At 42.5% G+C, this 23,370-nt stretch overlaps 1 protein-coding gene across 2 annotated transcripts; it reads right to left on the bottom strand.

Moving 5' to 3' along the window:
• Positions 1-1,351: 1,351 nt before the first annotated feature.
• On the bottom strand, positions 1,352-21,101 carry siah1 (siah E3 ubiquitin protein ligase 1). 2 transcript variants are annotated; one of them, XM_004069758.5, is made up of 5 exons: positions 20,869-21,101; positions 6,015-6,071; positions 3,464-3,645; positions 3,100-3,396; positions 1,352-2,877 (listed from the first exon to the last, which is right to left on the bottom strand). In XM_004069758.5, exons 2-5 carry the CDS (start codon positions 6,022-6,024, stop codon positions 2,506-2,508), a joined length of 861 nt encoding a protein of 286 aa, XP_004069806.1. In that variant the 5' UTR covers positions 6,025-6,071; positions 20,869-21,101; the 3' UTR covers positions 1,352-2,505. The 2 variants fall into 2 exon arrangements, with proteins under 2 accessions (XP_004069806.1, XP_011474661.1); XM_011476359.4 differs by lacking the exon at positions 20,869-21,101 and adding an exon at positions 7,581-8,601.
• Positions 21,102-23,370: the final 2,269 nt, after the last annotated feature.

Below are 23,370 nucleotides of genomic sequence, written 5' to 3' on the forward strand. Positions count from 1 at the left end.
CTATTGAGAAATAAACAGCTACCCCTTGTGCTACCCTATGACCCCACCCTTACATTGACGTGTTCTCCCTACCATGACAAAGGTGGAAAGATTTCATGTAATCCATGGACACCAGTGAAGATCACAAATCATTGAAGAAAAAAGGTTCAGCGCACCGTCTGGTGGGTCTAGATGTTAAAGTGCCTAGGACAGCACAAGGGTTACAAATATTTTTTCTTTATTGCAAGTTAAACTGACGAATCAGATGTCGTAAATAAAGTATGTGATACCTGTTAGCCCCCACCTCCAAAATGTAACCCTTGTGCTATCCTAGACACTTTAACTTTGGGAGTGGGGTCATCTAGACCCACTAGACAGTGCGCTGAACCTTTTCTCTTTAATGATTTGTGATCTTCACTGGTGTCCATGGATTACATGAAATCCTCTCCACCTTTGTCATGGTAGGGAGAACACGTCCATGTAAGGGTGGGGTCATCTGGACCCCATAGGATAGCACAAGGGTTAAAGCATTGACAGATTCTTCCAAGTCCCCTTCCAATAGGTTATGGGTGTGGACTTCCAACAAGGTCACTTCTGATTAGGTAGAGTGGTTGCCATAGAAACAGTGACTCAGACCAACTCGGACCAATCCCTGATTTCTGTCTCCAACATGGCAGCATCCATATAGCGAAAAAAAATGGACTGAATCGACTTTTGGGGCCAGACTTTTCTAAGGGTGATGTCATCCTGACTTAGTCCAGAACGTTTGAGAGGCGCCGCTCATGTGGTGCAGTTGTCATTTTGTAGAGCTGCCTGAATGCACACTTCCAAAATCCAGTCCCCTAAAAAATATCCCAGAAGTCTCTACCAAAAAAAAATAAAAATAGAAAGTGTGTGCATCAACACTCACTAGATTGGCAAATAAGGACCACAATGCAATGCGTTTGAATTACTTTTTCATATTAAAAAGGTTATGAAAATGAAATTTTATAACCCAAGTCATCAGAACACAGTGGGTTCATAAATGTTCATTCTTTTTAGGTTTTTACTCTGGGAAATCAGTATGTAAAGAAAAGTAAGTAAAGTAAGTAATTTATCGTAAAAAAAATAAAATAAAAAATAGTAAACATGGCGTCAGAATTCCTTTTACAATCCAGACCACTACATAGTCCTGCAGTTTCAAGTTTTTTTTTTTAGAAGGGAGGGAATCAGACACAGCCGTCGTTTCCACAGCTGAGCGTCCTCCTGACTCCTCCTGCTGTGTTGGAGGTTCAATTCCCCCTCAAAGGAACGGCAGGACGCGTCCAAACCCTCAACCTTCTGAAACAAACGAGGCTGCTGAGGATGAACACAGGAAAGAAGAGGGAGCAGCTATGAAAAAGATAGATTTATTTAATGACAAATGAAAACAGAAAGAAGTCTTAGAGCTTGAGGGAGAGCAGCAAACTTACTGAGACTGCAGGCGGAGGAGCACCACCTGCACCACCTCCTCCCAGAGAAAAAAAAACTTTCCACACAGAGAACAGACGGAGGAAAACAACCCAACACTGGAGAAAAACAAACCCTCAGAACGAGAACGCTATTCTCTTTTTTCTGTTTAACTACAAACACTGAAGTTTAGCCACACGTTTAACAACTGCCTTTTAAATTTTGTTTCTCTCTTTTTTTTTTTTTTTTTTTTGGAATTCAATACAAAATAATGAAAATCATGATAGCAACATTTTCACCTGTAGGAAGGGATGTGTTCCAGGCTGGGCGACGCAGAGATGAGTGCAGGGAGGAGAAAGAAAAGGTGTACGAACATGCACACGACAAACACACACACAGCCATTCATCCAGGAACTAAAATGTCTAAAACAAACGGACTAACAAAATAAAAGCACAGAGGAAAGACGGGTGAAATGTGGATTTCCTTCTCTGTGGGCCGTGTGGGGACGCACAGGCAAATGCTGCTGAGAAAACAAAAACAGTACATCCTGGGCTTCAGTCCGTTCAGTCTGACTACTGTCGAGCGTTTAATGAGCGTCTGATGCATTTTCCTAGGCTGGACTCGAACGGAACAGAAGAGACCGGACCAGCGCCGGTGAACTGTGACTGTGGTGGGACGCTACAGTCGTCCCGCCTGCCGGAGGTCGTGTCAGTTATAGGTGAGGACAAACGAGGTTTTCTGTGATAGACTCAGTTCCAGTTTGAGCGGGTCGATAGCAGCCACAGTCCTCCGTCGAAACAAACAAAAACTAGCTGGTCGGCTAGCTCAGCACTGAGCAGGAATCAGTCCGGAGCTTTGATCCGCTCCTTCCAGAACTGTAGTGTCCCAACAGGACTGAAGGGGGCGCCAACAACAGAAAGAGACACTAAAACCATAACGGCAGACAGACACCCCCGTTCCTCCACACATGGCTGGACTGACAGTCCGGTTAACGGGGGAGACAAAGGTGGGCGAGGGCACTGAGGTCACGACCCCTTTGACCTGCTTTTTAAAAAAACGCCTCAACCATTGTAGGAGTTTGGCCCCGCCCAGAGTTTTTAGCACATGGAGATGGTGACGTTAATGCCCAGGTTTCCGTTCTCTGCAAACAGCTGCGCGATCGACGTGTCGAACACCAGGCAGTCGCTGTTCATGATGGCGGTGGCGATGCCCTCGTGGATGGAGCGCGGCGTGGCCTCCCAGGTCAGCCGGCGCCGGTGCCCGTTCAGCTCCAGCCGGTATGCAAAGTTCTCGGCCTGCTTCCGGGTCCCAATGAGCTGGACGATGGCGAAAAACTGCTGATGTCCATCGTACTTTTCCTGCTTCTCCAGGACCAGCATGAAGTGGAAGCCAAAGCAGGACTGCATCATGACCCAGTCCACGGCGCCGGGCAGGTTGATGTCTGTCGCCAGGAACACGATGTCCTCCCCCTGAGCAAACACACGAGACATGGTCAAGTCAGACGCTCACGCCGCCTCCAGTCAGCAACAGATCTTTTAAAACTCATTTGAACAAGAAGTTCTGATCAACTGAATGAAATGTAAATCCAGGTTTCTTCCTAAAACAACATTTTCCAACCGGATGAAGCTTTTGTTCTTCGGCGGCAGCAGCTGAAGCTTTCCGTCATAAACTCAAAGGCGTCTGCGCCTCACCTGCAGGGTGGTGATGGACTTGTGCTGATGCATCAGGTGAGGCATCACGGCGTCCAGGGAGCCCTGCCACTTGCAGGAGGCGCCGGGACAGGGGCAGGAGTACGGTCGGAACTCGCACAGCTCCTCGTGCTCCGTCTTGTCGGTGTGGGGGAGCGTGACCTCGCAGCCTGACGAGGCGTACTTGCAGGGAAAGAGGACGGAGTTGGCCACCTTCTCCATGGCCAGGTTCCTGATGGAGCCCAGCGGGCCTCTGCAGGTGGGGCAGCAGGTGAGTTTGGGCCGACAGTTGGAGCACACCTGGAACAGAGCACCTCCCGTTAGTGTCACCTCCTAAACGTCCGTCTTCAGCCTCACTCGCACGTACCAGGTGTCCCGACTGGCACTGGAGGATGGGGGGCAGGACATAGTCGAAGCAGACGGGACACTCGAACAGGCTGGCCAGGTCACTGTTGGAGGCGGTGGTGCCCGACAGGGTGGGCACGCGCTGAGAGGGGGGGCACTTGGATGTTCCAGTGGGCAGCGCGGTGGCGGTCTGGCGACTCATTTCTGAGGAACACAAGAACAAAGCCGAGATCAAAGCGCGGTCTGATGAGGGAAGATCTGAAACGGATTTCATCTGAATATTCAGAAACGATGAGGAGCAAACAGAAAATCTCAAACCTTTGGCAGTAAATTTGATAAATGTTGAGAGAAGCTACATCAGCTGAAAAGATGCAGATATAAGGTACTGAATATTTAAATAACGCTGCATTACACCAGTTAGATAATCAACAAAAAATGCACACAGGAATGTCTTGGGTAATGATTCACTCTGACAAAAAGTTTTTTTATTTTTATTTTTTTTTTTACATTTTCTTGAGGGATCCGTCTGATGATAAAAAAGACATAAAAAAAAGCTTAAAATGGCATTTTTGAGTATTTATTCAAATTGTTGTGAAAAAGTGAAACTTTTTTTATAGGAATGCTAAAAAAAGAAGGAAACAATTAGATGCTTATTCATCAAAATGAAGAATTAAAAGTTCAAAATGCTAGTTCCACCCTAGAGCACTATTGCAGGGTGATTTTCACCCGTGCAAAACTATTTCCATGAACTTCAATAAGTCACGTGTCAAGCAGTCTGCGCCTCACCAGGGAAGGCTCACATGTCCCATAAGACCAAGTTTTTAGGATCATTGTTTAGACATTTTTTGTTCTCAAATTCCCAATTTTTTCTGTCATTTTTGAGCATATTTTTAGGAAAAATCCTATGTTTGTTTGTTTTTTTTCATTTTGTTACACATTCCACAGATAAAAATAAAGGAAAACCACTTGAATTTAACACATGTTGTCATGTTTTGATCTATTTTTTATGATTGGTACTTTTTGCTGGGATGATTATATTGGGGAAAAAATGACCCGGCAACAAGGACGGTGGGACTTGTTGTAGCAAAAGTGTTCCAGGGTTAACAAATGATTTATTTTAGAGACAGATGACTAAAATGAAAAACAGTGAAGGAGAGATAATAAAACGGAAGAACTCCATTCATTCCAGCTTTAAAATGGTTCTAAGCTTAAACATTTTGTTAAGGCATAAAAATCAAAAGCTACAGCAGAAATTCCCGTTTTTTTTAAGTCTGGAATTAATTGAATCCTCGAGTATAAGAGGAGAGATTTCAGAAACATGTTACCGCCGTTTACGTCAGTGTTTCAGTCAAATGTTTTCACTATTTGACAAAAAATGTTGTGTTCAAAGTTTAGCAGTGATGTTGTGTCTGTTGCCTTGGGAACAGCACAGTTCTGTGCAGATGTTCCCTCAGATGAAAGAACAGAAAGCAGAGATGAGGATGCTACTGTTAGGGAAAAAAAGATGCAGACAGAATGATGAAGGGATGCTCGCCGACGTCCATCAATAAAAATCTCAATCAGATTTGTTGATCACTTGATTAGATTTATGTACCACAAATGCTTGTTTTTTTTGTTTCAACATTCTCGTCAACCGTAGGAATGTTTCTTTTTCTTTTTCTACACTGAACATAAATTCCAGCTCTGTATTTGTTAATAAAGTTCGAGGCTCTTTAAACACTCAAGATCTGTGTTGAAAAGGAGAAAGACATTTATTTACCCAGAAGAACTCAGACCACAGAACACATGTCTGATGTTTTCTGATGTCATCATGGTTTATAGGGATGAAAAATCCTTGAACATGAAGTTAGCTAATCAGTTATTATTAGCATGCTAGCAGGAGCAGTGGGACTGATTTGGCTTAGGATGCAAATCTCTGACGTGCGTGTTGGGGGGGGGGGGGGGGGGGGGGTGTTTACAGACGGCACACAGAAGGGAAACCTGAGACGGTGCCTCCAACATGTGAGTGACAAACACTCTGCAGAAGTTTACTCCAAACAGAAGTTCTTATTTTAGCCGGACAGAAAGCGTTTGTGTGAGGAGAACGTTCCAGTGCAGCGATGAGGTCACACGCTGAAACTCTCTTCTGCTTGACAGCAGAGAAGAGTGAAAAGACGTTGGAGGGAGAGGTTTCAGTTATCAAACATCAGATTTCTGGGAGGCACTCAGTGGTTCGGCTTAGGTGGGTTGACGCAGGGCCCCGTTTCTGGAAGGACCTCGGTCGTGGGTCCTGCTGTCGGGGCGTTTTGGCAGCGAGGAGCTGAACAGTGTTGGATAAACATAGCATCACTTGTTCAGTTGGCACGCCCGGTGCCAGCTGACGAGGAGCTGCCAGATAAAGACGGCGTGGGCCGGGCCCTGCAGCGGGACGGCTGATCAGCCCGACAGAAAGGTCTGAGCCCACACACACAAAACTACAGCAGACATGGGAAAACCAACAAAGCTGCCATCGATCCTGTAAATGTAAAGCAAATCCCCAACAGATCCACTCAGACACAGACAGACAGACAGATTGACAGACAAGACAGACTGACCTTCGTCCATAAGATTTCCAAATAAGGCTTCTGTCTGCTCCTGAAATGTTTGGACCTCTGAAAGAGAAAACAAAGGAAGTGCACATGAGAACCCGACAGGCTGGTTCTGAACGTTCTGCTTTGTTCTCCAGTCAGACACAGAAGTGGGCTCGGATTGTTGTGATGTTCCGGCAGACGTGAGGGCCGGATGGCGCCGAGGCGGTGTTTGATGGGCAGGACACAGAGCGTGCTCACTTTAGATTTCTGCTGTGTGGACGCTTTGCTGCAGAGCCACTCATTCATATTTCAGTAAGTCTGGTCCATTTCTGGACTAAAGGTTGACGAGTGAAACCCGTTTGTCTTCAGCTGAACAAAATCTACACAAAGCAAATTATTCCTGGACACGATTGCATCACATTTGATTTGAGGTTTCTGTTAAAACGACGTACAATGTCTCCTTCTGTGTGGAAACAGAACTCGCAAACACAGGAAGCTGCTTTTTGAAACTAAAAATTCATCTCCACATAAACCGTCTCGTCTACAAACATAGGCAGAAAACAGGGCTACGGTGTGGGAACAGGTAGACGGATAAGACCATCGATGGTTCGGGGCGTGAAGGTGAACACCAACGATGAAGGAAACCATAAACCATAAACATCTTCCTGTCTTTGTTCTGCCAATGGTTTGGTTGCAAACAGACCAAAAAGTCTGTTTCACCAACAGCTTCTGCCTCCATGAACCTCATGGAGGCTCAACAATCTTTAAACGCATCGCAAAAGAAAACCATTTCCCTTTTAGAAGCTGAAGAAATATAATCTAGAAATAGTTTCATTAATTAAGAGATTGGATATTTTTCTCAAAAGATTGGAAATTATTATTATTTTTAATTGATGTTATTTAAGAAACCAAGCAGAAACCTAAATACAATGTTGAGTAAATACAAATTGTACATTTTTTTGTATATATTGAATCCTTCAACTATGTGATGAATCTTTTGACAGAAAACAAGAACATCTTTTGTGCATCACAGAGCGAGAGGCGGAGCCTCAGAGATGGAGTCGTCCTACTTCCTGATTGGAAAAGAACTCAGGAAAATAACTAATATTTAATTTTAAAAGAAATGTTCTTTTGTGTCCCAAAATATATCATCATATACATGGATATATATATTTTTTACTATAAAAGGCTTAAGAAGAGCCTGGTATAGGCCCTTAAAGGACCAAAACATAAACACACAAAATGAATATTTAAAAAGCAAATTAGTTTTAATAAATGTTCAAAAGTGCTATTTGTGAAGAAAACATTCCCGTCGTTCCCTTTTCTCTTCTATGATAAGAAATTAAATATCCTGAATGACAAAACTAAACAGAGGAACATCAGGACAGGTGAAGGGGGATTCAACACAAACGTTAATCCACGTTAAAACAGTGCAACATAATGTACGCAGGGAAACGGTTAAAAGCATCTTCTGTGCTCGCCCACGTCACGCACAGCATCGGTGTGCCAACACGGCCCCCTGCACACAAAGTGCCAATTCAAGCCACCTTGGGCAGAAACATGGAGCTGGTGAGGATCGACGCGCTTCACCTTTAGTGTTGTGCACATTCCTGGTTGCTACGCATGAGAGCAGCCTGAACAGGGAGTTCCAGGGTGGAGCTTGTGGAGCTACACTTGTCTGCTTGGATTTCACTTGGACCACAGACATAGAGGTAAAGCATGTATGCAGCCCCTCTGTGCCACGCTGCTCAGGCCTTTTCCATGGAAACCACACACTGCTGCTGGAGCTCTACGCATTCCTCCAAATACTGGATCATATTTCCCCTCCTGCCACCCCCGCCCCCGCCCCCACCCCTCTCCCCTTGGAAAGTACAAGCTTCTGAGCGGCTGGAGTTCTGCAGCAGATCCAGAACGAGGGTTGTGTCCAAACAAACACCAGCAGATCCTTAACAGCGGGAAAACGTCAGAGTCCAGGGTGTTTGAGCGACTCCACTGCAGAAGCAACAGAAGGAGCCCGGACAGCAGCCAGGCAGGCTAAAGGGTTAATCAACTCGCCAGTCTGCACAGGAAACGGGAGGCAGTTTAGGAGAGTCATTAGAGCTTCACCAACACTGGGTAATTATCCAGTTTCTCCACTCAGGAACTATTTGACATTCCACGGGGCGGTTGGTTAGCAGGTATAGAAAGAGGAGTCAAAAAAAAGTGCAAGTTTGCAAAAGAAAAATCCTCAAAACAAGAGAGCCCCAGCTCAGAAACCTAACCTTGGCTCCCCGAGAGGAAATGAAAGAAGAAGAAAAAAATCCAGTGTGAAGTCTCCCCCTTCACTTTCTTCTCGGTTTGGATTTCAGTGATGTTCTTTGTCCTGGGGAGCGTGGTCGGTGTCAGCGCCACTGGCTGTGTTTGTCTGAAACACAGAGCTAAAGTCCGCATCCAGCGCGAGTCTTTATCTTTGTCTCTGCAGGCTCAGCCCTCACATGTCTCAGCTCAGCTCCAGCTGCATCTCCCTGCTGCTCCTGCAGCCTCGTGTCCTCTGAAAGCCTGCAGTTTGCCTTCTTTCTCCAGGCTGGACATTCTTCCTCCCTCTGCCCCCTCCCTCCGCCTCACTGTGGTTGTGCAAGTCTCAGATTTCAGCTGGTATAGCTGTAAGCTGCAGCACCAGCTGACCCCTCTGACTTCATACCTCCTTTCTCCTTTAGTGCAGCCCGTTTCTCCTCTGTCCACGTTTTAAATGTGAGCCAGAGAACACAGGGCTGCGTTCTCTGGCTCACATTTGCTCTTCAGCATAACTTACTTACACACTCTACAGCAGCGTCTCACCTTCTCAAAGTGCTCTTCCTGTTTTTGAGAAGCACTCTAGGTATGTGAAAAGCTCGCTCAGCGTTTACCGTTCGGAGCATCGATGCTGAAGATGCAGCACATCCCAGAGTCAACATCTGCTCACGAGAGGACAAAGAGGAGAAGCTTTTCTTTGTGCTTCATTTCCACATGGACCAAATCTGTGGAATTCCTTGCCCACCGTATGCTAAGCCGGAAGGATTTTTTCGCCCCCTCAGACTCAGTTATTTTCACAAATCTGATAAGAGATCAAACACGTCTGCAGCTGCATCAAAGACGGAGCGTGTCTGCTTTCAAAATCTCTGTCTGGATGTTCAGGCAGCAGTTTTTGGGAGGTCTGCAGTCAAACCTGCCAGTGGCTAGCAGACAGTGTTGTGAGAAAACAATTCTCCTGCTACATCTTAACATCTTGGCTTCAGTGCACATTAAAGTTTCCTTTATGCCAACGCAGAAACCCTGAATTCTGATTTTAAGTAATACTTTTAACAAGACTGCATTAGCTTAATCTAAAAAAGCTTTTTGAACGTGCCAACTCTTTTTACAAATTCAGCTCTTAAGCTAATATACAAAAAAAAAGAAGCACAAAAGGGACTAAATGTCATCGACACAGCAAGTTTTCATAAAGTTCCAGCAGGACCGGAGAACTCTGTAGAACATCAGCTGTTCCCTCGACCAGACCACTCATAGGAACAACCTGACTCCTTAGGTTGGGGGTCTCTTCTGGGCAAAGGGTCACTTGGTACCCAGACACAGAAAGAAAAAACAAATTTCCATTTTAGTCATTAGTGATTTTGAAAGCCATTTCATTTGGGAAAAACTACCAGATTCTCTCCGTGACACTTTATGCATGTAAAGTCGCTCGGTCACATGTCTTCCTACATGTGTGACCTTCCTAAAGAAGCCACTCAGGCGGTAAAACCAAAATAACCCCAAGATGACAAAAGAAACTCAAACCGAATTATTTGGACAATTTCTGCACAGTATAAGAATCAGAGAGATGACTTCAAAAATCAACAAGAAAGCTGCATTTAACAGATAATATCAGGAGTCTTAATTAAAATATGGATTTATTGGGACAGGTTGCTCTCACGCAGTGAGCCCTGTCTTATGTTACAAAGACACTGCTGATAAAATTGGACACAGCAGATTCCCGTTTATTATTATATTTAGAAAATATTTGTTATGGTGGTGGTCATATGCAACGTTTATTTATTCATCTCACCTTCAAGTCCGGTCTGTGGTGTAAAACTGATCAGGGAGCGCTGCATGGAGGTATTAAACTGAATCTTTTGATACTTGATGGTTCCTAAAAAGTATCTCAACGTCTCAACGTAGATGACCCAACAATGCGTTGAAAGATGTGATGCTTCACTGGAGGTGTCAAAAGTTTTTAATATGCACACTACGGCATGAGTGAAGGGAAAAAAAAGCGCGTGCCAGTGGCGTTCATTCATCCGTGATCTGCTGAAGACAAATAATCAACCAGCTGTTTATAAGAGTGAAAATGTCCTGACTCATTCATGTGTGACCTTTTGATTAAAAATAGTGTTTAAAGTTGCTCCAGAAACCTGTCATTTCAGTAGCAGCTAATATTTTTTTCAAAAAAAGATGCTTTTTGTTTGTAAATGTCACTGATTCTATTCCTTAGTCCAGCAGACTTTAGTCAAAACCAGTCAAACGCTGTCATCTACCTGCTGATTTCTAATAGTCTGCGTTTGGATTCTTATAAATTCAAAATCTGAAAAAAACAAACAACTTTTCTCCAGGGTTTGTGCATGTTTAAACCCCTTAAATGTTTGTATTTGTAAACTGTTTAAATAAAGTCTATCAAAAGGAGGCAATGAAAACACAAACAAACAAAAAAAGATGGAAAAATCACAGACTTTTCTAACTTTCAGGAGAGATGTGTCATTGTTAGGCACATTCATTTGCTGATGCTTTGCTTCGTTTCCCATGTGTCAAAGCTCGCCTGAACTCTGCTGCAGATGTAGGAAGTGAACCCTGGTCTCTGCTCATATGAGGGTAAACTAAAGTATGAATGTGAATTACATAAGCACCGTGTAAGGAGTAGCAAAAAACTGAAGAAGTGGGCCTCTCAATAAATCTAGAAAATGTCTTACATGGTAGAGGGCTGCATTGGGATTGGGTCCCGCCGGGTCCCGCGGGACCCAATGCAAATCTCGCGGGATTGGGCGGTTTGAATTGTACTGCGGGCGGGAGCGGGCGGCGAAAAAAACAACTCTGCGGGATCAGTTTTGCCATGAATATCTCATGAATATATAATAGTGGACTACGTTAGGCTGTGCGGCTGTTGGAGTCTTATGTACTGAAGCTCCGTGAAGGCACCAGGTAGAGACGCCCAATGGCCACTTTCATCTAACCTGTTGTTGGGGGTGTGCAGCGCCCCGCCCCGCCTCTTAGAAATTGTGTTCTTTAAAGCCTGATACCGCGGTCGCGTATGGGCGGAGCTAACAGCTAAAGTTCTGGTCTGATCGCTGCATGGAGCGATGTGTGCATCAATGATGGTAGACACGAAGAATGTGGAGAGATCAGGTTTATTATTTTAAAGAGTTCTGCTTGATAATCATGTTTCCATGTTTGAGTTCATAGAATCATCCCAGAGAAAGTCTCTGCTTCAACTCCTGCAGGGAACGCTGCGTCTGAATCTGACGCCGTGTTTCCATCTCTCTGACAGAGTTTGAAGCCAAAGCCCCTCCCCCGCCTCTTTACCTGCTTTTCCTCTCTACCTGTTCACCTGTTCACATCCTCTGCAGCTTAGAGTTATTTTCCCCGCGCTCCCAGTGTGGCGCAAAACAGCAAAAACGGGAAAAGGCTGAAGCTAAAAAAAAAAAAAAGTATTTTTCCGTCAGGAAAAAATTAATTCATAGATTTTCAGCTCTGTTGAACCATTACAATGTTTTTCTTCCTGCAAATGACTTTGACCTGCATCTATCCCAGCTGGTTCAGCGCGCTTCAGGCCGTCTGTCTGCGCGTGGACACACGCACACTTTTTTTTACCGAACAGGATTTGTGAAAATATATTTAATGATTATGTTTCACATTACACTAAAGAGGAATGCATGAAAAGATGAGACTGGAGGAGGGACATGAATCTCTTTAATAATATCAATAAAAATACGTGTTTTTTTCTGCGGGACGGGAGATGATACAAAATCAATGCATCTATTACTGTGCGGGACTAAATTCTATGAGTTTTGCGGGTGCGGGCGGGAGTGGACATACATATTGCGGGTGCGGGCGGGAGTGTAACGCATACGTTGCGGGAGCGGGCGGGATTGGTCAGAAATTTGGCGGGTGCGGGCGGGAGCGGGATGAAGAAAATAGTCCCGCGCAGGGCTCTATTACATGGTACATGTGATTTTCTTTTTTTTGAGGGGGGCAGTAATCTCTACTTTTCTTCTTCACCGCCTTTAAGCAGCAGAAACTCCCACCTGAAGTCAGAACAACCCACAGAGTGTGCACCTCACGTTCTAAAACCACTAACTAGAAAATATGAACGATCTAATAAAGAACTGAATTATTGTAAATTCCTTTAAGCTTCAGCTTCGTTAACCTTCAGCTTTTACAGTGACGTTTTCAAAGAGCTGCAGGAAAATCCGGAATTTCTAGGTCAACAAAATACCTAAATGCATTAAAAGAAAAAGTCAAAAGAAAGTAAGGATTTAAAGAACCAAAACAATAAGATTTTCTTTCACTTTCCGCAACAGAACAGACTACCAGCTGCACAAACAAAACACCTGTAACACTGCAGACAACTTTGCACTTTTGACCAGAATCAGGTGAGAAAAATAGGAAAACGTCAAACACCAAAAAAAAAAAAATAGTACAATTTCATAAAAGCTGTTCAAGTAAACCCTTTGTCATGTTTCTAAACTGGACATTAAGCTATCCTAAAGCCTATGTGATGTATGGATTCTCCTCTCAGTCGATAAACTGCATCTGTTCACAGGAAGAAACTCCGGCTACAAAGACGCCCATTCTGGCACAGGCACCAAATGTGGGCTATAAAACAGCCCCAGTGACAGTAGCCTGTTGCCAAAGTGTGTTATTAAAGGGGCAGGACAGAAGACAACAAAGAGCCGTCTGGACCCAGCAGCACTTCATCTCCTGCAGCCAAGGGTTAACAAAGAGGAAGAGGCACAGATCCTTTACACTTCTAACTTGCTCGAGGATGACAGATGTCTGAATTCTGTCTCAGTCATACACGCGGGACTGAACGGAGAAGCAGAAAGCACAGAGCTGGTGATGGTCTAAGAGAATCCCAGGCTCATCTCCATATGAAACAAACAGACTGGACCTTTTTTCAGCTCCTGCTGTGATGTAATGAGCTGAAACCAGGCCAAAAGGGGCTTTGATTAAGTCTTCACTTAAATATCACTCCGCATGTCCACAGACACATTTCTGTATAATAGGTCACATTTGTGTTATCGCGCGTGTTTCCTCAACAAAGACATGAAACGCCATGAAAAGTCCAAAAAAGCACAGTGAGAATAAATATTTACTCATGTTGATGCTGGTCCAGATTTTTTATTTAAAAAATAATAAAAACCCTGAATTTCTGAGGCGAACATTTGTGTTGTGCTCCTTTAAGACAGATGATTTGCATGTTTGTCTCAGCCTGGTTCCCACTGAGGGAAAAGCCTTCACCTTTGGATGTGGGGGGTTAAGTTAGTGCTGAGAGAAAACAGATTAGAGATGGCATGAAGCGCACGACAGGTCAGATTAACATATAAACTTTCAATTAAAAATTGAAAATAATCTGTTAATTCTGATTTTTTTTTAATGTTTGGAATGAAATGAAGAAAGAAAGGCGTTTACAAACAATCTAAAAGACAGAATTTTGTTTTGGTTAAATAAATAAAACACACCAGCGTTAGTGTCACTTTATTCCTCCTTTCCCCTCAAACAACAAAGCTGCTTTAACAGCTTGTTGCCATGGAGAAGCCACACAGAGGACAGCAGGCCAAAAGGAGAGCCCAACCCACACACCAGCACACAACTTAACCAACAGTACATGAGCTGCATCACACACAAGCAAACACACAACACCAAAGAGAATGACAAATCAGGCCAGGATTCCCTTTGGCAGCAGTAACACAACTAGAGTTACCTCACTATTACAAAACCAATGAGTCACTTCTGTCTGTCGCTTACACACACACACACACCCACACACGCACGCACACACAAGTTTACACACACGCATGCACAGTTACACACAGAAAGCATGGTATTGGGGTATTTTAAAATCAGCCCTTTTCCTCACTAAACTATTTTTAAAGCGGCAGTTCTTAGTCCACAATTTGTTTGCTTCAATTGTTTCCCAAATAGAAACATTTAGAAGACGTTTATTTTTCAATTCAATTATACTTTATTAATCCCACAAAGGGAAATGCTGCTGCTGCTGCTGCAGTTTAGAAGGTTGCAGGGTTTCAGCAGAGCAGGCGTCCTCCACCTCTGATCAGTTTCTGCAGGAAAAACAGAGCTGTGCAGCAGCCTGACATGAGGTTCATCCTCTCAGAATATGTTCAGACAAGCTCCTGAAATCTGACTGCAGAAGAAGACAATTTATAAAGTTTTGACCTCTAATTTCATAGAAGCCTGTTGTCATTCTCTGCAGTATGAATATAAACTTAAATTTTCTGCAGACAGAAAGAAGTTTAAAGAGTTAAAAACATTTTGTCTTTTTGAGGATTAAAAAAAAAAAAAAAAAAATGGAACCAGAATCTAAAGAGGGTAAAATCCAGAAACCCGTCCTCCCCCAAAATACTCTTCAGTTAAATAATGGTCAGATGTTTAACACAGCATCATCTGGTTCAGTTTATCCAGAGAAGCAGCTTCATCCGTTTCAGTCGGCTTCTCCTGCAAAATTCCTGGCAGCTGATCCGAGAGAACAGTAAACATTGGAGAGAGACTGAACACATAAATCCAAGCAAACCAACATCCTGCTACAACCAGGTTCAAGTCTCTGCCGAGTTTATTTCTTCTGCCGATCAAAACGCCTCAAAATCAGGAGAAAACACGCGTTTGTGTACAACCAGAAGAATGGCGTTGATGCAGATATCTCCTAACCTGCTGGGTATCAGGCTTCTTGTGCGTGACTGTCAGCTGACAGATCAGCACTGACGTCACGGTGATGCGGCAGATGTCACACAATCAGTACAAACACAAGCCGCCCATCGGTGATGCTGCTGCATCACTGATGCCTGCATCGCTGTCCCTGCACCGCTCCACCTTAGCGCTCCAGATTTTAGGAAGGGAACCTGAAGGCAGCTGGTCAGAGCGGGTAGAAACCAGAACTCAGCAGCACGCTGCAGCACAAGCAGCTGCACCTTCGGATGCCTCCCAACACCAGGCAGAGAAGGAGCCTCACACATCAGGCATTATTTAGACTAACAAGAATAGAAACCGCTGTTATGGTTACTGAAGCGTCCACAAAAAGGGAAAGATGACTGCAGGCAGAAGAGGGACTCACCAGTGAGCAAAGTGAAGTCTGACATTGTTTACAATCTAAACCTGTAAACAAAATCATTCCAGAGCTGCGAGGCAACCGAACCAAAACATCAAAACAACCCGCAAAAATAAAAGCAGCTGAAGCTCCAGAATACAGCTCAGGCAACCCAACATAGCCAGACGCTCTGAAGAAAGGACATCTTTGTAGAATATGCAATGTCAAATCAAAGTGATTTAAAAAAAATAATAAAACAACAGTTTAGATCCTGGCAAGGAGGACTAATAAATTATAAATAAAAACATCCAATTTGTTTTCCAATTATCTTTACAGAAAATATTGACATTTCATTGGGACTAAAAATTCATAGAAACTTTTCTTGGACATAAATGTTGAGTTTTGATCACATTCTTTTTTTGCAAACAGAAAAAGCCCTCATATTTGAATAATGATTAATAATTAGGGCTGCGCGACACGAGGAAAACTCGTGAAATGTGATATTAGTGATCAACATAGCGATGATGATATAACTTGCGATAAATGAATAAGTAGCAACAAAAAACCATTTCCATTTCACTGCAACAGTTTCATTTAAAAAGGAGTCAAAATAAATTATTCTCCGAATGACACTCGTCTACATAGGAGGCCAACATCTAACATAAAAGCTCCTAATGATTGGTCAGCAACATGAAGGGCTACATCTGATTGGTCATAAAGGGATTTATTCAATTTGTTACATACTTCAAGCTGCCTTAAGATTGTAAACCTTAAATGTGCTAAAACAATTTATTGGAATTTTCACAGACTTTTGCGATATGGATATTGCACAGCTTGAAATTGCGATAACTATAAATTTGCAATTTATTGTGCCGGCCTACTAATGAGTAATGGACACATTGTAAACGCTTTGAGAGTCTAGAAAAGCGCAGATAAATCTAGTTCATTATTTTATTATTTGTATACCTTTAAAATAGAAATAAAAGCTGACCTGTTTTTAGTCAGACGTTTTACGTTTATTTTTAAAAGACAATAAGACTAGAATTAACATGAAAACAAAGATAAAGTTGTTATTCTGCCGAAAAAAATCCTTAAAATATGAAGTTTTCTAACTTTTCAGGAAAGAGTTTCTACTCAAACATGAAGGGTTCTTATCAGCTGATAAGGGATGAACATCAGACCTCATAACAGAACTTTTACTGTTTATGTGTTAAACAAGAGTTACACTGCTATGACGTAAACTAATCTGATTTTAAAGTTCTTAATTTCAAATAACTAAACATTTACACAGAAATGCTGATCAGCTTTTAAATTTGCTTCTACAAGAGGTGCTTGTAGAATTGAAGCAGCAGTCACAGTAAAATGACCAAACAAAAAAGGTTTGTTTTCTAAAATTTGGTGCTTTGGTTTTTCTTCATCTTTTCTTTTTTCTAAATGCTGCAGAGAGTCAAACTCCACAAAGTGCACACTTGTTTTTTTTTTCACCATTAAAAAAAAAAAAAAAAGTTCACATGAAAAGTGAACAGGAGCTCCAAGATATTTAGGTTTTCTTCAACATAAAGCTTGGGTTCTAGTGTGGTTCTGTCAGGAGAAACCAGCAACAATCATTCCTTTCTTTCCATTTCCTCCTTACTGACGTCCTCAGAACAAGGATGGACACAACCCTAAACAAATCTCCACAAAGTATAGAGAAGCCTGGATTAAGCATCACAACACAAAACCTGCAACTTTTGACACAGTGAGTGAATGCGCTTTATTGGCCGAGTATGAGTGCACATACAAGGAATTTGGCTTCTTATTCTCTTATGTAAAAGGACAAGTCAAACAAGGACAAAGCATAAAGACGTGTAAAAAAATGTTTTGTTTTTTTTTAAGGAAAAAAAAGGACGAGTTTAACATTTAAAGTTCTCGTGTCTGTGATTTAATACTCTGACTGGTCAAGAGCTCATCAGAGCGATGGCCCGGTGGAAGACGCAGTGGCTCTGGTGTACAGAGGTCTGAGGCGCCCGGCCTGGGGGGGGGGGGGGGGGGGGGGGGTCCCCTAAAAAGATTGTGTCCGGGGTGTGAGGGTGTCGGTTGAGATTTTACCAGCCCGCTTCCTAAACCTGAACTGGTACAGATCCTGGATGGAGGCCAGGTTGGACCCTATGACCCTCTCTGCAGACCTGATGGTTCTCTGCAGTCGTTCTCTGTCGTGTTTGGTAAGAGATCCAAACCGACAGACTGGATTATGGTAGAGTAGAAGATGGTCAGCAGCTCCTCATGCAGGTTGAACTTCTTAAGTTGTCGCAGGAAGCACTACCTGTGCTGGGCCTTCTTTCAAAGCGGGTCTGTGTGGGAGGTCCACTTCCAGTCCTGTGAGATGGTGAACTCTAGTAACATATGCAAGTCTGTTGAGGACTGTTCTGTTGAGAATTGTAATGATAAGGGAAGTTCAACAACACCTAGCCGCTCCACTTTTTCTCTGTATTACGTCTTATCCCCATCCCAGATGAGACAGATGACTGTGGTGTTGTCTGCAAACTTCAGAAGTTTCATTGGCCCTTTTTAATGACCACAGAGGTCAGGGCGATTGGTCTGTAGTCATTTAATCCTGTAACAGAGGATTTATTAGGAACTGGAATGATGTGGAGCGTTTGAAAAAAGAAAAGACAACAAACATCTCCAGGGAGCTGTTGAAGATCCAGGTGAAGATGGAGAACCAGCTAGTCTGCACAAACTCTCTGGAAGGATGAGGACACATCCGGTGAACTTTATTGTAGTGTAGCCATGGTCCAATGTGTTTGTGCCTCTGGTGGGACAGGTCACATGCTGTCTGTTTTCTTAAGCATTTTGGATATTTTCTCTGTTAAAAATCCCAGAAAATAATCAGCAGATCCTGGTCGGCGAGTTGCTGTAACGCCTCCATTACGCACGCGTGTGGTGGAATGTACACACTGACCAGAACAAATGGGGAGAACTCCCGCAGTGAATAGATGGCTCTAAGTTTAGAGCCTCCTACTGAGGGCTGTATGTCTTCTTTAGCACTGTGACATCTGTGCACCAACCTTTGTAAATGAAGAAACACATTCCTCCTCCCTTTAATTTTCCCAACAGTGTTGTGCTCCGGTCTGCACGGTGAAGCTGGAAGCCCGACAAATGTAGTGTGCTGTTGGATGTGTTCCCTGAGCCAGGTTTGGTGAGGAACAACGAACGTTTGAGTTCTTGGTTAGCAGACGCAGCAGTTCGTCCACTGTATTGGCCAGAGAGCAGGCATTTTCTTAGGTGGACTCTTAGGACTGTAATCCCCGCTGCTTCCGTTTGCCGAGCGCGCCTGTCCGCACCGGCGCCTAAGGGCTGCTGCTCCCCCGATCAGGATCTCCAAAAACCAAAAAAAAATCTGGCTGAATGAAAACTGCAGAAAAAAGTCCGGCACTGGATAGCCTGCCGTGCGAGCGCTCTTTTCTGCTAAATCTAACTGCAGAGGAAGAGCAGAACGCAACATTAAAAGGTAAAACCATGACAAGTACAAGAGAGCTCAGCACACAATATTTATAGATGAATGAACTGCAGAAAACTGATTTTGAATAAGCAAAATGCTGCTTTTGTTCCAGTTGGAGAAAGTTTGATAGCTGTTGTTCACCTTTCAGCTTATTGCACGGGTGATTTGGCAGAGATTTTGCGGGATGCCCCTCCTGACACAAACGTGTATTATAAAGGCTCAGGGAGACCCAGATTGGCGGCAGTGCGAAGGGTCCTGCCCAAGAACCCACACTGGATTTTTGCACGCTCTGGAAATTGAATCCAGCGTGACAGTCCTACACCCAGCCAACTGAGTTTTCCAGTCATTTGACAGTCCAACAGCTATATAACTTACTATGAAGACTAAAAAGTTCCACTCCAATTATCTTCTGATCTATTCCAAAAGCATTCCTAGTGGTCTTTTAATTTTGATTATCCCATTTTTAACCAAAATCAAAAAACATGTGTTGTTTTCTAGGACATAGTTTCTGCAGAGCGGCAGTAAATCATTAGGAATTTGCTTCAGAGTTGTGGATGGGCAGGTTGGTGTGCCCTAACTTCTCAGCATCACTTTGTCTACACTCTCCCACTAGCAACCAGCCCCTCACGCTCCAAACTTAACATTACTGATGCAACTAAAATAGCCAGTGATATACAGCCCTAAAGTTTGAGCCAGATGCCAGCTTTGACGAGGAAAATTAAGACATTAATGGATCCATTTGTCTGCAAAGGGACATTGTGGCTTGCCATAGTATTGCCGCTACAGGCTTTTCCATACAGCATATTTTTTGTCTGCTTCTGATTCACATTCATTTAATTGAAGAGGTACTTAGAAATAAGATTCTTTGATTTCTTTACATATGTCCTCCATCATGAGGACAAATGCCACAAAAACACAATTTTCAGGGGAGTGGGTCTTGAAACACTACAATCAGCACAAATCTGAAAACGGATCCAGGTTCTACCCAGGAGGGCAGTTTCCTGAAGATTTACTGGAATTTCTGACCCACACTTTGTTCAGCAAAATATAAAATTCCCCCTAAAGTAAAGTATTAAACCAAAGTCAACAGAAGCCAGTTTTGGTCAACCCCTCCCCCTCTGAAACTCACATGGCAGCTTGGTTAAATGCAGTGGTTAGTAAACATCTGTGCAGACTTCTGCACAAGGACAAGGAGTCATCAACATGTGGAAAATAATAATTTAAAAGTGCACATCTGAGGCATTTTTGAACCTTAGCCAACACACTGTTAATGTTTATCAAAGGGTAATAAGTACATCTGATGGTCTCCTGCTTAAAGTAGTCTGATCAGAACCCTTTAAAATCCAAGCAGAACCGGTGGAAACTGAGCTGGAGTTTAGCACTCAGTCAGCTTCTTTTCCCGCTGCTAAACTCATCCACAGGTGTCCAAACCCACATTTCACATATGCACAGCACGCTAGCACGTTAGATCAGGATAAATAACTAAAATGCCAACTACAGGCTCGTTCTGTTCAAAGAGGGGGGGGGGGGGGTCAGTCTTAGTGCTGACCGACCGAGGCCACGGTCTTTACTCAGGGGTAAACATTACTCATCACTTCCTCCACAAAACCCGGTTTCGTCAGCAGCGCTGCAACACAAAGCTGCAGCCCGGTTTCTCACTGGAACTTGCACTGAAAGTTAAATAGCCTCGTCTGACAACAATACACACAACTGCCAGTCCCAGCCGGTCTTACCCGTTACGGACGCACGAGGCCTTGCCCTACAGTGCAACACCGTCCAACAGCTTACCAGCTAGCCGAAGCGGCGACTGTTAGCTTAGCAAGTAAAAACAAGCGGAGGATTTGATATTTTGTCGGTCACCGAACTCTAAATCGTCATGACAATTTCAGCCCAGAAAGCTTTAGAAAAGCCTTACCCTCCAAATGAGATGAATAGTAAATCAACCAATCACAACGGAGACTAAACTATGTTGCTGGCAGCCAGTAGCTAGCTAGCTAGCTAGCATTAGCGCAGTTAGCGTCTGCCGTTGTTTTCGCAACCGAGCCCCGCTGTCGAAAACCGGGGCGTTCAGCCTTCCAGATACGTCCGCTTACCTCGGAACGGATGTCCCCGGGATTACAAGCGACGAGTGCGCGGGTGTTCGGCGCTGTGACACACACAGGAGCCCTGTTTGTCGTATTTCATTCGTCCGCTCAGTGTACACATTGGCACCGCTGCTCAAACACAGACCAGACGCCAGGCGTTAAGTACCAGCCAGAACGCGCACCGGAGTTGAAGTTTGTGTCGGGGGCGCGCACAGCACGAATCGCACAGTGTGCCCAACACCGCAGCACCTCCAGCCATTGTGTTATATTAAATGCAATTATTAATTGTTGTCAGCAATAATAATAAGGATAAAATGAAGTTAATATTTTGCTGCTGTTTAAGTATTAATGGTATCTCAAGCAAATATTCAAAGTGCCATAACTATATTGCTAAAATAACATGTTTTTGTAAAAATAAATAAATAATAAAAATCTGTAAATACTTGAGGTTCAACTGGAATTTCTTGGGGTAATAACTACTATGAAAAAATGTGTTATTCAAAATTCAAATTTACAATCATTTTATAAGTAATCTGTTTTCTTTAAGGCCCAATTTCATGACATTTGTGTTTTTAGTGTTTTAACGCGTTTTTGTGGAATTGTTCTTATGTTGGAGGACACATATAAAGAAAATTAAGCTTTAAATTGCCTGTCTGAGATCATGTAGATCTTTGTTTTCCTTGTCCAAGCTGGCATCCGGCTCAAAACTACAGGTGGACATTCCATTGCATCAGTTATGTTGGATTGGGGTTATTAGGGGCTGTAAAATAGAGGGTAGGAGAGTAAACAGATGGATGATGGGAAATGGGGTCGAGTTTACCCCAAAACCCAGAGGAGAATATTTTCTGAACTCCTGCCGCTCTGCAAAAAATGTATCTTAGAAAACGACATTGTTTTGTTTTGTTGTTTTTTTGCTAAACGCCATAATCATAATTAAAAGGCCACTGGGAAAACTTTTACAATTGATCAAAAGATGATCAGAGTGGAACTTCAAACTCTATGTACAGTACAATAGTACATAAATAAACAATAGGAAATAAAACATTTCCAAAATAAAAGCTGCTGACATCAAGAGAGGTAATTTATATACATTGAAGGAGGAAATCTGGTCCTTTTCTGCATGTAAACCCATAATCTGATTTCTCCAGAAATCAAGCTTCCTTATTAATCAGATGTACATGTTAATGACAACATTGTAGTAAATAAAAGCCATAGAATTGAGAATCAACCCCATCTGCTTATTTTATTATTTAAATACATTTTAATCTGATTAGGTAAGGCAGATCATTTGTGCACCTTTCAAAGGATTTTTACAAAGACTGAAAATTAGCCAAAAATGCTGAAACATTGGCAGCTTTGGAGATATTCACAGTTTAAGGCATAAATAAAAGGAAAAAAGTAAATATAGGAAATAAAGTATATATATACTTTTTTGTCTAACCCAATTAAAAAGTAATGCTATGTCTTTATTAATTAATGCAATTACATTACTTTGTTTTTTACAATAATTTACATGATTTATTTTCTATCCTGAATGACTTTTTTTATTTCTATCATTTTAAAATGAAGAAAAATGAAACATTTTTTTTAAAGGAAACAAAGTCCAGTCACTATTGAATCACCACACTCTCCAGAGGCCTGGAATAGGATTGAACAATCATGTTCTTTCTTGTAATCTGTAGGAAAGAGACCCTCACCCCCACAGTGAGGAGTGGGTGGGGCTTCACAGGGCAGGACTACAGAGGATTGGTTATCAGTGTATTGTCTCAGTGCTTTCTGAGTGAATCACACATTTTTTTTTGTCTTGATTGTTTTAGTCAAGGCAGATGATACAACTCTGTGATGTTCAGCAAACTCATGCTGTTCTCCCCATAAAGAGACTACAGCTAAAGAACAAAGAAAAAAACTTGAAACCTAAATTTGTAAACACATTGTTTTATTTTTTAGATAAATTTAAAAAAAAATTTCATCACATGATTCAGGTCAGCATTAATACAGGCATAGAATGACTAAGTAAGTTGAATTTTTGGGGTGTTTTTGCAACATCTACCACTCAACAACCGTTTAAAAAACTTTTAAAGTAACTTTTCATGATGCTGATCTATGGATTAATGTGAATTAAAGATGAGTTTGTCGTTGTCAGCCTGTAAGACCTACAGTGACAGTAAAAATAAAACAGAAAAATCTGAATTTTTACTCAAACTGACACGCTCAACACACTCATTTGACATCAGAATATTTATTTCTTAAAAAAAGAAAGAAGCTATAGTCATTACTGTGTCTGCATGTTTTATTTTGGCAGCTTAATCAAAGGGAATTTTGTATTAATGGACCAAATGACTTTACAAGAAAGTGTTAAGATATTTGCAGATGTTTTTTGTCAAAGTTTTTTTCAATAAATTATCTTGACAAAAACCCTAAAAGAAATACTTTTCGCTGATTCCTTGAAGGGGAAAATCAGAGAAAATAAGTCAGAATGGTCACATTGGTGTAAATACTCCAAAAACGATA

Source organism: Oryzias latipes, chromosome 6 (genome assembly GCF_053564925.1).
Source record: "Oryzias latipes strain Hd-rR chromosome 6, Olatipes_Hd-rR_3.1".
In the NCBI taxonomy this organism is placed as follows: domain Eukaryota; kingdom Metazoa; phylum Chordata; class Actinopteri; order Beloniformes; family Adrianichthyidae; genus Oryzias; species Oryzias latipes.

Bases quoted from the DNA above. Each gene is read 5' to 3' on its own strand.
- siah1 (XM_011476359.4), bottom strand. From the start codon at position 7,698: ATGTCTGTGGTCCAAGTGAAATCCAAGCAGACAAGTGTAGCTCCACAA. The intron at 6,072-7,580 runs GTGAAGCGCGTC...TTTCTCTTTCAG, and splicing joins GAATGTGCACAACACTAAAG to AGGTCCAAACATTTCAGGAG. The intron at 3,397-3,463 runs GTACGTGCGAGT...GCTCTGTTCCAG, and splicing joins AGTGCCAGTCGGGACACCTG to GTGTGCTCCAACTGTCGGCC.